The 13,970-nt window shown below is 43.1% G+C and overlaps 1 protein-coding gene across 2 annotated transcripts; it reads left to right on the top strand.

Moving 5' to 3' along the window:
- Positions 1–1,341: 1,341 nt before the first annotated feature.
- Positions 1,342–13,736, top strand: TDRD6 (tudor domain containing 6). Of its 2 annotated transcripts, XM_036869926.1 has the most exons (4): positions 1,342–7,408; positions 8,858–8,982; positions 10,257–10,346; positions 13,467–13,736. In XM_036869926.1, the coding sequence occupies exons 1-4, from the start codon at positions 1,342–1,344 to the stop codon at positions 13,494–13,496; spliced, it is 6,312 nt and encodes a 2,103-aa protein (XP_036725821.1). In that variant the 3' UTR covers positions 13,497–13,736. The 2 variants fall into 2 exon arrangements, with proteins under 2 accessions (XP_036725821.1, XP_036725822.1); XM_036869927.1 differs by lacking the exon at positions 10,257–10,346.
- Positions 13,737–13,970: the final 234 nt, after the last annotated feature.

Below are 13,970 nucleotides of genomic sequence, written 5' to 3'. Positions count from 1 at the left end.
TCAAAGACAACTGCCACACAATGTGAAACTGCATAGCAAGCATGGGAGGCTTTGGAAGCACCTGGCAACCTCTAATCTGGATAGACTGAAGACACTGAGATTTACACTGTCAGGCCAGGGTTATATTAAGCACTATCCTGATTTCATCTATTATTAAATTTGATGACATTTCAAAATGTGAAAAAGTGAAGTGGAAAAGTATGAGAAACCCCTAGGACTGTGCCTAACTTTGCCAATAAACAAACATTTCAGCACAAATGTAGTAACTCTGGGAGTTACGCCTAGTTTGCCTGCACTTTTCCATTCCCCTTCCCGTTGACAGAGTCTCCTAAGGGTTACCTTGGTAAGATTTAGGTGGGAAAAAGAACGACAGTCCAGCCAAGAGGCCCTCCGCCATAGCAGATACAGCAAGCTTTGGAAGTCATGTTTCTTCCATGACTCTTGACCTTCTCTGAGCCCAGTTCTGTGCTAGCTCCGTGCGTAAATGAAGACTAAACGCCTGCAAAGTGGGCAAACGAAACAGCAAAGAAACTCACACCGGGTAATCGTGGGGAAAGAAACATTTAACAGTCTTCATATACTCTCATACTTTATTTAATTTAACCCTTATCACAACTGTATCCATCCAGGCGATCAAACAGGTTCATAGAAGAGACGCTCAGTGACCTGCTCGAGGCCACAACGCTGAGAGCACACAGCCAGCGCCCTGCCCCGGGGGCGCAAGCGCCACCGCGCGGCCCGCAGCTGGAGCGCCCCGGGCCTCCGAGAATTCCGGCCCAACGCCCAGAACGTGCGGTGGGCGTCTCCCTTTCTCCTCCCCGGTTCTGCAATGGCTAGCACCGCGCCGGGCTCGCCGGGCTCAGCCGGACAGCCGGACGGCCGAAAAGGAGGTCCCTGCGTGGTCCGGGCCTCGCCGCCGCACCAGGCCCGGCCGACTCCCTGCGTGCTCCAGAGTCGAAGGCGCTCTGAGAAGAGGCAGGTGGCGTCCGGATCCCGCCACGTCTCGGCCCTCGAGGCCCCTCCTGCGCCCCCCAGCACCGGTCCCCGCCGCCGCCCCGGGGCCCGGCTCCGCCCCACCGCCCACGCAGGCCCGCCCACCGCCCGCGGCCGGAAGCCTGGCCGCCTCGCGCTACAAATGCCTGCGCTGCGGCGCAACCGTGGGCGGTTGGTCGGGCCGCTGAGTCTTACCAGTCAGCGCGAGTCCGGGAGGCCCGGAGGCGGCGTTGCGGCGGGGACGCCCGGCTGGGTGTCCTTCCCAATCCGTGTGTCCTGCGAGCCCGAGTCTGTGGGGCTCTCCTTCCAGTGGCGCGGGGGCTTCGCGAGCCGGGCGGCGCGGCAGAGATGTGCTCAACGCCCGGGCTGCCGACGCCGGGGGCCTCGCTGGTGCTGCGGGTGTCCTTCGTGGACGTGCAGCCCGAGGTGATCCCCGTGCAGCTCTGGGGGCTGGTGGGCGAGCGGCGGGACGAGTACGTGAGGCTGAGCCGGGAGACCCAGGAAGCGGCGGCGGCCGCGCGCGGCCCGTGGGCGCTGGGAGGCACCTCGGCCTCGCCGGGCGAGCTGTGCCTGGTGCAGGCGGGTCTGCGGTGGCACCGCGGCCGCGTGGTCAGCCGGCAGGCGCAGGAGAGCCGCGTCTTCCAGCTGGACGAGGGTCGCACCATCACGGCCGGCGCGGGCTCCCTGGCGCCTGGGCGCAGCGAGTTCTTCCACCTGCCTTCGGAGGTGCTGGGCTGCGTGCTGGCTGGCCTGGTGCCTGCGGGCGGCGGCGACGGCGGGGGCGAGCCCCAGCACTGGGCTGCCAGCGCCGTGGACTTCCTTAGCAACCTGCAGGGCAAGGAGATGCACGGACGGGTCCTGGACGTGCTGCTGCCCCACCGCCTGGTCCTCCTGGAGGTGCCCGAGCTGTCCCAGCAGATGCAGGAGCTCGGCCTGGCCCGGCAGGTGCCCGACGGCCTTTTCTGCTCCCTGCTCAAGCGCTACCTCTCGGCCACCGCGGCTGTCCTGGGCCCCGGGGCCCCGGTCGTCCCGCGAATCCCGCCCAAGCAGGAGCAGCCTGGCCTGGATTACTTCTACCCCCAGCTGCAGCTGGGCGTGACGGAGCCCGTGGTGGTCACCCAGGTGTGCCATCCCCACCGCATTCACTGCCAGCTCCGCAGCCTCTCGCAGGAGATCCACCGCCTCTCCGAGAGCATGGCCCAGATATATAGGGGTTCCCCCGGGACAGGGGATGAGAACTATAACAGTGCCACCTGGGAGGAGAGGGAGGAGAGCCCAGACAAGCCGGGCTCTCCGTGCGCAGCCTGCGGGTTGGATGGACATTGGTACAGAGCGCTCCTGCTTGAGACTTTCCGGCCCCAGCGCTGTGCCCAGGTACTTCATGTGGACTATGGAAGGAAGGAGTTAGTGAGTTGTAGTAGCCTTCGCTACTTGCTGCCCGAATATTTTCGAATGCCCGTGGTGACATACCCTTGTGCTTTGTACGGACTCTGGGACGGTGGCAGAGGCTGGTCTCGGTCACAGGTCGGTGACCTGAAGGCACTGTTGCTGGGCCAGGCAGTGAACGCAAAGATTGAATTTTACTCTTCCTTTGAGCACGTGTATTACGTCACCCTGTATGGAGAAGATGGGATTAATCTTAACTGTGTGTTCGGAGTACAGTCCTGTTGCTTGGCTGACCGATTCCTTCAGAGCCAGGGAATAGAGGAGGAGGAGGGGGGCGGGGAGGAGGAACCGGAAACAGCTTTTCAGTCTCAATCTCCTGCTGAAGAAGTGGATGAAGAGATTTCACTCCCAGCCTTGAGATCTATCAGGTTAAAGATGAACGCCTTCTATGATGCCCAGGTGGAGTTTGTGAAAAATCCTTCTGAGTTTTGGATTAGGTTGAGGAAACACAACGGCACCTTCAGCAAATTGATGAGGAGAATGTGCAGTTTCTATGCCTCTGCCAGTAAGCTGGACGGTGTTGTTTTAAAACCTGAAGCCGATGACCTTTGCTGTGTGAAATGGAAAGAAACTGGCTATTATCGGGCTATGGTCACCCGATTAGACGACAAGAGTGTGGATGTATTCTTCGTTGACCGGGGCAATTCAGAAAATATGGACCTGTATGATGTGAGAATGCTGCTCCCTCAGTTTAGGCGGCTACCAGTACTGGCCCTGAGGTGCACCCTGGCTGATATTTGGCCTTTGGGAAAAAATTGGAGCCAGGAGGCAATTTCCTTTTTTAAAAAGACTGTGCTCCACAAAGACTTAGTTATCCATGTCCTTGATAAGCAGGACAGTCAGTATGTTATTGAGATTCTTGATGAATCAAGAACAGGGGAAGAAAACATTAGTAAGGTAATTGCTCAGGCTGGATTTGCCAAGTATCAGGAATTTGAAACAAAGGAAAATATTTGCGTAAGTGCACACTCTCCAGGGCATGTTGCAAACCATTCTACTGCAGACAATAACAAAATATCTTCTGCCAAGAAGGAAGTAGAACACAAAGTCAAGAGAGAGGGTGAAACTACAGCTGTTCCAGAAACTGTGAATGACACAACAGTTGTGACAAACGTTTCAACTGGACTAGGTGTACAGGGCAAAGAGAAAAGAGTGTCTGTTTATTCTCCTCTTCTACAGAATTTCTTGGACATTAAGCCAGGCTCTTCTTGTAAAGAGGAGCTAGAAGTTGGAAGTACAGTAGAAGTCAAAGTGTCTCATATTGAAAACCCTGGCTATTTCTGGTGCCAGCTGACCAGGAACATAGAAGGATTTAAAGCGCTAATGTGTAGTATTCAGGACCATTGCAAGAATACAGCTACCCCCTACCAGGGAACCACCCCTGCTTGTTTGGCAAAACGAACAGCAAATGGAAAATGGTCCAGAGCTCTGATTACTGGGGCACAATCTTCAGAGCATGTCAACGTCATATTTGTAGATTATGGAGATGAAGAAACGGTATCTGTGAAGAATATTTATTCAATTAGTGAAGAGTTTCTCAAGGTTAAGTTTCAAGCTTTTAGGTGCAGCCTTTATAATTTAATTCAACCAATGGGTCACAATCCTTTTGTTTGGGATGAAAAGGCAATCCAAGCTTTTAGTGAATTTGTGCATGAGGCATGGGAAGACAATCTAGAATTAAAATGCACAATATTTGCTTTGGCTTCCGTTCACGTTGAAGAACTGTTTAATGTCGTGGATTTGCTAACACCTTTCCAGAGCGCATGCCATTTTTTGGTAGAACAGAGACTTGCAAGACCAGTAAAACTTCAGAAGCCTCTGGAGCCCTCTGTTCAGCTCCATTCTTACTACTATTCTACACATGATATGAAAATTGGAAGTGAAGAATCAGTGTATATAACACATGTCGATGACCCTTGGACATTTTATTGCCAGCTGCGAAGAAATGCAAATATTATAGAACAGTTGTCATATCATATTACACAATTAAGTAAAGTTTTGCTGAATTTAAAAACATCTCCCTTGGTCCCTGGCACATTGTGCCTTGCCAGGTATACTGACGGAAACTGGTATAGGGGGATAATCATAGAAAAAGAACCAAATAAAGTCTTCTTTGTTGATTTTGGGAATATTTATGTGGTAACAAATCATGATCTGCTTCCAATACCTAGCGATGCATATGACGTCTTACTTTTGCCCATGCAAGCCATTAAATGTTCATTATCTGATATTCCTGATCATATACCAGAAGAAGTTACAATGCAGTTTCAGGAGACTATTTCAGATAAGTCATTGAAGGCTTTGGTTGTAGCAAAGAATCCAGATGGAAGACTGATTATAGAACTATACGATGACAGTATTCAAATTAATGCTAATATGAATGAGAAGTTAGGACTCCTGGGTTCCAAAGGTGGGACAAGAAAAAAAGAAAGTGAATCACTCCTCTCTACAACTGAAACTCTTGAAGCAAAAAAGGAAGCTGTGAAGTTGTCACCTACAGAGTATTTAAGTAAATCAATAGAGAACAAATCAGACAGTATGGTGATCTTAGGAGAATCATACAAACCTAAGATAAGCTCAGCATGTAAGGAACTCAAATTTTTATGCAGTTCAATGAAGACAAACTTAGTCACTCAATATCAGCACTCTGTGGCAAATAAAAATAATCAAGTGTCTCCATTACCAGTAGAAAAGAAATTAGAAAGTTCGTCTGAGCCCCCTTTGAAAGCCACAAAACTAGAAGCCACTCTTCCAGAGAGAAAAATAGGAGATTCATGTAACAAAGGTTTGCCTCTAAAATTTTCTGAGTTCCCTCAGAAGACTATAATGCCTGGCTTTAAAACAACTGTGTATGTTTCTCATATAAATGACCTTTCAGACTTTTATGTTCAACTAACAGAAGATGAGGCTGAAATTAATCGTCTTTCAGAGAGGTTAAACACTGTTAGAACAAGGCCTGAATATTATGCAGGCCCACCTTTGCAAAGAGGAGATATAATATGTGCTGTTTTCCCAGAAGACAATTTATGGTATCGTGCTGTGGTAAAGGAACAACAAGCCAATGACCTTCTCTCTGTGCAGTTTATAGATTATGGCAATGTTTCTGTGGTTCACACCAACACAATAGGCAAACTTGACCTTGTTAATGCACTATTACCCGGACTGTGCATTCACTGTTCCTTAAGGGGACTTAGGGCTCCTAAGATTTTAAACCATAAGGAAATGATGCATTACTTTTCCCAAAGGACAGAGGAGGCTCAAGTAAGATGCGAATTTGTTCAATTTCAAGAAAAATGGGAAGTTATTCTTGCTGATGAACATGGGATCATAGCAGAAGATATGATGAGCAGATATGCTTTCAGTGAAAAATCTCAAATAGGACTTTCTACCCAAATAATTAAAGGTGCCTGTCCAAAGTCTGTCAACAAAACAGACATAGACACTTCTGTATTTCTTAACTGGTATAATCCAAAGATGAAGATGATACGAGCTTATGCCACGGTGATCGATGGACCTGAATATTTTTGGTGTCAGTTTGCGGACACAGAGAAACTTCAGTATTTAGAAGTGGAAGTACAAACTGCTGGAGAGCAGGTGACAGCTTGGAGAAGCTGCATCCCCTGCCCTCATATTGGAGATCCTTGCATAGTGAGATACAGAGAAGACGGGCATTATTACAGGGCGCTTGTCACCAATATTTGCGAAGATTCTCTTGTGTCCGTCAGGCTTGTGGACTTTGGAAACGTTGAAGACTGTGTGGACCCCAAAGCCCTCTGGAACATCCCTTCTGAACTGTTGGCAGTTCCCATGCAAGCCTTTCCATGTTGCCTCTCAGGATTTAATATTTCAGAAGGTGCATGCCCTCAAGAGGGAAATGACTACTTTTATGAAATAGTAACAGAAGATATGTTGGAGATAACAATATTAGAAATCAAAAGGGATGTTTGTGATATCCTTTTAGCCATCGTTGACATGAAAAGCAAAGGCGAAAGTATTAGTGAGAAAATGAAGAAATATTCTAAGATTGGTATGAGTGACAGTGACCAGCCCTATGAAAAAAATGGCCCAGACATAAAGGGAGCTCTTGGGTCCCCCAGTCCCAATGTTGGACTTCAGAAACCAAGTAGCAAAGCTGGACAAGAGAAAGCACTGTATGTCGAATCACAGACAGGTAAGCTCTTGGAAAGAATTGACAAAGACTTAAACATCATTGAAACCAAACCAGGTAAATTCTTTGACCCCGAAACTGGTAACATTTTTGAAACTTTTGAAAACCCAGGCAAAGAGGAAATTGGCACTGAGATGCTGGAAGGTAAAGTCGAGTGCCATCTGGGTGACAAAGCAAAGTTTGATGATAAATACCTAATTACAGGATTTAGCACATTGTCACCACATGGCACCGAAACAAAGGAGGTACTGGAACTGAATTCCCTTGAGGTGGTGCTTTCTCCTGATGATGAGTCCAAAGAATTCCTGGAGCTGGAATCCATTGAATTGCAGCATTCCTTAGTTGCAGATGAGGAGAAAGAAGAGCTGGGCTTGGTGCCTCTGTCTGTGCCTCTTCCCCAAGGCTGTGACCCAGCGGCCACCCTGCCACCATTGCCAGGGCTACTGCCCCTCAACTGTGAAGCCGAGAAACAGCCTGAACTAGAATTACCTACAGCCCAGCTGTGTCTAGAGGACAAAATAAACCCTTTGTCTTTAAGAGTTAGTCAGAAAACCCAAGAATCCCTGTGTGCTGACGACACAAGAAGGTCCAGTTGTGCGGGATGCTTTGATGAGGAGCATAGGCTGTGCCAGCACGGAAAGACTTGCTATGCCAAGATGCAGATTGAAATGAATATCTATAAAGAAGAATTTACAGAATATATACCTCTGTTTAGAGATGCCGTGTCATCGTTGAACTCTCTGTTTTCTGAAGAAGAACCCAGAAGGAAACACAATCACGCTTTACCAGATCATGTCTCGGGTACGTGCGTTTTTTTGTTGTTGTTGTTGTTTTTTCCCATTCGCTTTTACTTAACTTAGTGAAAAGTACTTATTTGTTTTAAAGAAAAGAGAATAATTCTTATTTGAATTTTTAAAATATTAATTTGGGGGAGGGAAGATTAAAACCTGAGAAGAGAATCAGATTTGGATTTTACAGAGGGTATTTTAAACGTGGGTAATTAAGTAGTAAAATCAACGTAAAATAATTCTTTATATGCTGGGTGAAATGCTGAATTATTAATTTTGCTTTTAAAAATAGAATGCTTCAAGTCTGTGTCTCCAAAAAGTAATCACATTTAAAATATAAACAAATCATCTCTAAAATCAAGAGGTTATGTTTTTTGGTAAGTTTTGAAAAATATAGTGTTCCTTTGCCAAGCATAATGTAGGCATGAATTTACAGTAGGGATCATTTCAGCACAGTTTTAAGAATTAGCTGTTTTGCTTCATCATATACTTTGCCATTCGTTTAGAAGCCCTTAAAAAAACGGAGTTACGGAGCCTGTATTAATCAAGAAAGTTTACAGCCATGAGTAAATATTGGAGAACATGTTTTGTCATTAACTTTTTTATAAATTATTTTTGCTGCTATTTTCTTGGCTACTTAACGAGATTTGAAAGTTACACAAAATAGCTATCTTTTAGGGTTTTTTAAAATACTCAATGTTAGACTTTTTAAGTGTCAAGTTTTATATTATTAGATTTGAGCCATTGTACAAAATAGAGAAAACAATAGATTAAGGAGAATGAAAATCATCATAATCCCACCACCAAGAAATGGCCACTGTGAATGCTATGATGGTGTATATACTTCCTTCCTGACGTTTCTCACCCTTTCTGTGTGTGTCTACTTACATACAGTTTAAAAAACTAACTAGAGATCGTACTGTCATACAGTGTTGAATCCTGCGTTTTAATCCCTTAAATATGCTTTCAAAAATATTTTAGTTTTGTAGTATGCCATCCTGTGGATGTATGGTAATTTATTTAAATACCACCCTGGATTTTTAGTCCTCATTGTCACATTTTAAAAATAAGTAACAGCTTTGTGATAAAAATGTCTGCTCACTTGTATGTACCATGCTGCTTTCCTGTAGAAATGGCTGTTGTAACCACAGACCACATTACATGTGGCAATAATAGCCAGCTTTAAGTAGTAACTCTCAATGTTAGAAATCAGATTCACACCCTTAAAAAAAACAGCACATCATGGTCGTGTTTTTTGAGGAGAGCGGTAAGGAATTAGACGGGGAAGGGCCACTGGAAGAATTTAAAAATAAAATCGAGGGAGGGAGACTTAGAACATGTTGTACCATATGTGATATTGATGATACGAGATTAGTAAATGCATTTTAGGGAAATGCTTTGCTTGCATATCTTTAAGGAATTAAGAGGTATGCATTGAGTCTTGCTCTATTCAATCTGGCAGCTCAACCAGAGAACACCTACACTCTGAAAGGATTTACTGTCGGATCCAAATGTGTTGTGTGGTCAAGTCTAAGAAACATGTGGTCTAAATGTGAGATTTTGGAAATAGCTGAAGAAGGCACAAGGGTATGTAAAACTGAAGTACTTTGTCTCAAAATGTACTTGCAGATTGTTAAGGAAATTTTAACAAACTTTATCAGACTAGAAAATCCAATTGAATAGATTATTTACCTGCTCATTCCCCCTGATAATTTGATGCAGTGCAAAAATCATTTTAAAAGTTCATATATAAGCATCCAAGGCTCTTTCATCTCCCTTACTCCCGAAATCCTATCTATCAGTCACTGAGTTCTGCACTTTCCACTTCTTATCTCTTAGTTAAAACTTTTTATACCTAATGCCACTGTCTTGATTAAGTCTCTTGTTTCACAGCTAGATGCCTCTAATAACCTTCTATTGGTTTACTTCTAGTCTTTATTCAGTTGATTCTCCACACTGCCAGTGTGGAGTTTGTCAAATGCAAATCTGACTCCATCATTCGCTTGTGGAAAACCTCTTGGAAACCTCCAGTAGATTGTGTTTTTCCTGTGGTCTGAAAACCACCTTAATCAGAATCACCTGGCACATTTCTTAAATGTATTGATAGATTCCTGGACCTTGCCCTGGCTGGCTGATTGAGAATTTCCAGGGGAAGGACCAGGAACGTATACTCTTGCACCATGAAAATTTGAGATCCTCAAGTCTAGAAAAGTCATTAACACGCCACAGGAGGTTCTCTGGGGTTGAGCATGCATGTACCTCTCCAGCCTTAGGTCTTACTCCTTTGGGTTTTGTATCTTATATTAGATGAACACCATACTGCTTGATTTCTCTTATATATACTCTTGTGTTTGGCTTCTTTGATATAGTTAATAATGCAGTTCTATTTGCCTGTATTCTGTCCCCTTCCCAAACTGGTTAATTTCCACTTATCTTTAAAAGATTAGCCATTGCCTCTTCCAGGAAGCATTCACTAGCATTATTTTCTAAATCTCTCCGTCTCTTCACTCCTCTCTGTCCCCCGCCAACAAAAGCTTTATACCTGTATTGTATTCCTATACCTCCTATTGCAGGAGTCTGTGCTTCCTACACTGTATTGTAAGTGTCTGCTTAGCGGTCTGTTTCTCCACCAAATTTTGAACTTCTTGAGATCTAAATTTTATGCCTTTGATCTCTAGGCATAGATACTCAATGTACGTTTTTTGAACTGAAGTACCATTGAGTTGAAATGTAATATTGATGTTTAATAGAATCATTTAATTACCTTTTAAAGTATTTCATTTTAAAAATGGTTGCTGTGGTATATAAATCAGTTACAGCTTTTGGAATGACCAGTTTTTACTATTTTTTTTCTCCTGTAGGTTTTGAACCTTTCAAATGGTATGGAAGAGGTAGTGAACCTTGAGAATGTCTGGAATGGTATACCCAAATTGGATAAGAGTCCATGTGAGGTATGGGTTTATGTAAATAGTAATTAATGAGAGTGTTCTCTTTCATTCTGAAAGGTGACTGGAACTATTTCCAAAGCCCTTGTGTTTAGGAATAATAGAGAAAAAAATACTACTATTGTAATAATAACAGTGGAAAATAGCAATAACTCAATGGTTCTAGATTTTATGCCCAGTATCTCTTATTAATGGTTTACTCATTGATTTTCATTTTGGGATTAAAAAAAAAGAAAATTGTTTGGCATTTGTGACCTTTATGAAATACGTTTGATGCAGAAAATCTGGGAATATGGCAAAGTTAAAAAGAGGAAGTATCAGTCACCTGTAAGACATCCTTCCAAAGGCAAACGGACTGATCAGTTTGGTTTTCTTTAATAATCTTTCTGTTTATATGGAATATAAATATATCATCTACATATTTTGAACATGGTTGATTTCATTGTACATTCAGTTTTATATTCTGTGTTCTTCATTTAAGATTATACGGTAGGCAATCTCCCATGCTGTTATGATATGTCTAGACATTTGAGTTTATCCTGTTTGCAGTTCGTTGAACTTCTTGCTACAAAATCTGTATCTGGTAGTTCCAGTATCTCGTCATGGCAGGGTTTTCATCTACTGATTGTCTTAAGAAATGATTAGCCTTTCCTCATTCGTTGTATGTTGAGTAATTTTGGATTATATTCTGAATGTTTTGAATATGATGTTGTAAGACTTTGGAGGCTGTTAAAATCTTCTGGAAAATGTTAAAGTTTTTGTTTTAGCAGGTGGTCAACCTGATTAGGTTCATACCACAGGTTCTCTGTCTCTCTCTCTGTGTTTGGTGGTTCCAGTGTCAGTTTAGTCTTCAACGTCTTTGCTATAATGTTTGGGTCTGCCCAGGGCATAAGCCATGGAGGGGTTAGTCTAGAACTTGGGCAGAGGTTTATACAGTCACTCAGGGATTAAAGACTTAGCTATGCTTTTCTTTTCTTGATTCTGTTCTGCATTTGCATCGTTCGGGATGACCTTAGGTTCACATATAATATTAGGGGTTCAAATTTTCCAATTCCTTTCCTCTCTGAGATTTCCTCCATACTCTGTGGCTCCAAGGGTCCTCTCTTATTCAGCCCCCAGGGGCTCCATTTCCTGGTCCTCTGGCCAGAAAGCATGCTTCTCCCAGTGTTTCCCTGGGGGCTGACCAGGCAGTTCTGTCTGACAGGCCTGCCTCTGGTGTGAAGCAGATAGAGAAAAGAGAGAGAAAACCCCCACACCCCACCCCCTGCCTCTGGACTCTTCAGATAACAAAGGGCTGTTTTCCTCAATCCACTGGCCAGCGTCTTCTCTCAGATTTGTAGGTGCCTGCGCTTTGACTGCTGTGCAGAAAAAAAGAAAAACAGTGAAGGGATATCCCCCCCCACGCCCCACCCCTTAGTGTTCGGGGCCTCTTTCCCCACTCCGCTGGCTAGAAAGAGGGATTTCGCTCTGTTTTGCTGCCCACCCCAGCGTGGCAGCTCTGATTTGGCCCAACATCCGGTCAAAAAACAGGAGAAAAGGCAGAAAACCAGAGAAGAATACAAAACAAAACCTAATCAAACCAACAACCCTGTGAAACTCACCCCTGTTTTGGGTCATTATTCAAGTTTTTACTACAGTCCTTCTATATTTCTGATCCCATTTACTTTTCAGAAGCCTCAGGTAGTTGCTTTTTGTATTCTCTCCAGAATTTTCCATTGTAATCAGTGTAAGTCAGCTTGCTCCATCTTGGCTGCCACCAGAAGGCCATAGCTGCATAATATTACATGACATTACTGGACAATGATTCATTAAACCATTTCTCCTCTTGTTGGACATTTAGGTCATTGAATTTGTTCACTATAAAAAAAATCATTGACCTTCTTCACCTCTTGAAAGCTGAAAATTGGAAAAGGACACTTTAGTCCCTGCATGGAATGCTACAGTGGAGATATTCCAGATAAATGGGTATTTGAAGAATAGAAAAAATACTTGACGTTATTCTTCATTATAAAATCAAATTGGCATGGTCTTAATAGGATTACTTTTTGTTGTTCACCATTTTTCTGGTGTATCTATGGTCCCCTTTCTGATTTTAATTATTTTGTATTTATAATAAAGAAGTGGTAGTAATCCAAAGGTTTCTTTTGTTAGGCTGTATTCCAGACAGTGGGAAAAGATCTTTACCGCCTGTCATTGGATGATACTGTGGTCAAAGGTAACTTGTGTTTTTAAAACAAAATACTTTTACCAACCAGAATTGCCAAGTCTTTAAGGTACGATTACCCTGAATCCCTCAAATAAAAATGGTTCATCCATTTCCTTGGATGTTAGTAGTAGGAAAATAAAAACCACTTCAGCTAAAAATGGTGATAAGTAAACAAGAAGAGGATTTCTTGAAATACAGGGAATTTGTTGATTGAATTAATCTTGAAGGTGTATGATAAATTCATATTTTAAAGAATTTTTTCAGTGTTAGCTCAGATGTTCAAATGATCTTTGTTAAATAATCTCTTGGAATTTCTTTTGAGATTTTTAGTGTATATGATGATTCCGTTTTTTGGATGTTCCTGGTTATTGCATGATCTTGTTTGTAAGTAGCACACTGATTCGTAGATTGAGGCACATGGAGAATGAAATCAGCTTTTGGTGACTTTAGTATTATGTGAAAAATACGCACTAATGAAAGAGAACAAAGAACTAATTGGTTATCAGCCTTGCCAAATATCATCCTAGAAAAATATAAAATATGCCAATTTCATAACCTTTATAGGGAAGTTTTATATGATAATAGGTACAATGTGAGGACCAAAATATTTTTAAAAATCACGTCAGTCGGAATAATTCCCTGTAGTAATTAGAATGCTCATCTCTTCCCTCTCCCCATTTTTAGAGGACATTAATTTTGTCATGGTAGCATCCATGTAAAGAATTTTCTTGGGACTTCCCTGGCGGTCCACGGGTTAGGACGAGGCGCTTCCACTGCAGGGGGCACAGGTTCGATCCTGCTTGGGGAACTAAGGTCCTGCATGCTGCAGTATGGCCCCCCGCCACAAAAAAAAAAAAAAAAAAAAAATTCTTTTTTTTATGTTTCTTTCTCAACTTGAGGTTTTTCTCTTCTTGTTTCAGAAAAGAGGTCTGGAGACGATAGAGATTTAACTGTGCATCCATAAATGTGGCCAATCAGTCAGAAGCTGCTCTTAAACAAGTGCCACCTCACCCAGACCAACAGAATATTTCAGAAAATTGAGAGCACGTAATCATAAGAAGTTGTCGTTTCGAAAAGTTTGATATGTGTCAAAAACAAAACAGATCTCAGGCTGCCTGTGTAGTGTATTTATAGTGCTATTTCTGTATATACGGAGCTGGGATCTTTCCTCTCCCTTTAAACGTGTTGTCTTTCTAATCAGTTGGATTTATTTTGCTAAACAGTTTGCTAACACATTACTCACACTGCAAAAAAAAAACTATTTGGGTTTCTTCTGAATATAGTGTTTAAAATAGAAAATTATAGGTTTATGACAAGCATATTATATGATGCTACTTGGGAGGATGGCTTTGTTAGCAGTAACTCCTTCAAAATTTTTGTTTTCTTTCTGAAGCTTTGCCTTTCTGTCTAGTTTTGACTAATAT

The sequence above is a fragment of the Balaenoptera musculus genome, chromosome 11 (assembly GCF_009873245.2).
Source record: "Balaenoptera musculus isolate JJ_BM4_2016_0621 chromosome 11, mBalMus1.pri.v3, whole genome shotgun sequence".
In the NCBI taxonomy this organism is placed as follows: domain Eukaryota; kingdom Metazoa; phylum Chordata; class Mammalia; order Artiodactyla; family Balaenopteridae; genus Balaenoptera; species Balaenoptera musculus.
Note: the sequence above shows the minus strand (reverse complement) of the source record. Positions and strands in the feature narration are given on the sequence as shown.

What these genes read in the sequence shown, in the direction of transcription:
- TDRD6 (XM_036869926.1), top strand. Translation starts at nt 1,342, where the DNA reads ATGTGCTCAACGCCCGGGCTGCCGACGCCGGGGGCCTCGCTGGTGCTG. An exon ending in TTTACCAGATCATGTCTCGG is followed by an intron (nt 7,409 to 8,857) that starts GTACGTGCGTTT and finishes TCAATCTGGCAG; the next exon opens with CTCAACCAGAGAACACCTAC. An exon ending in TGGATAAGAGTCCATGTGAG is followed by an intron (nt 10,347 to 13,466) that starts GTATGGGTTTAT and finishes TTCTTGTTTCAG; the next exon opens with AAAAGAGGTCTGGAGACGAT.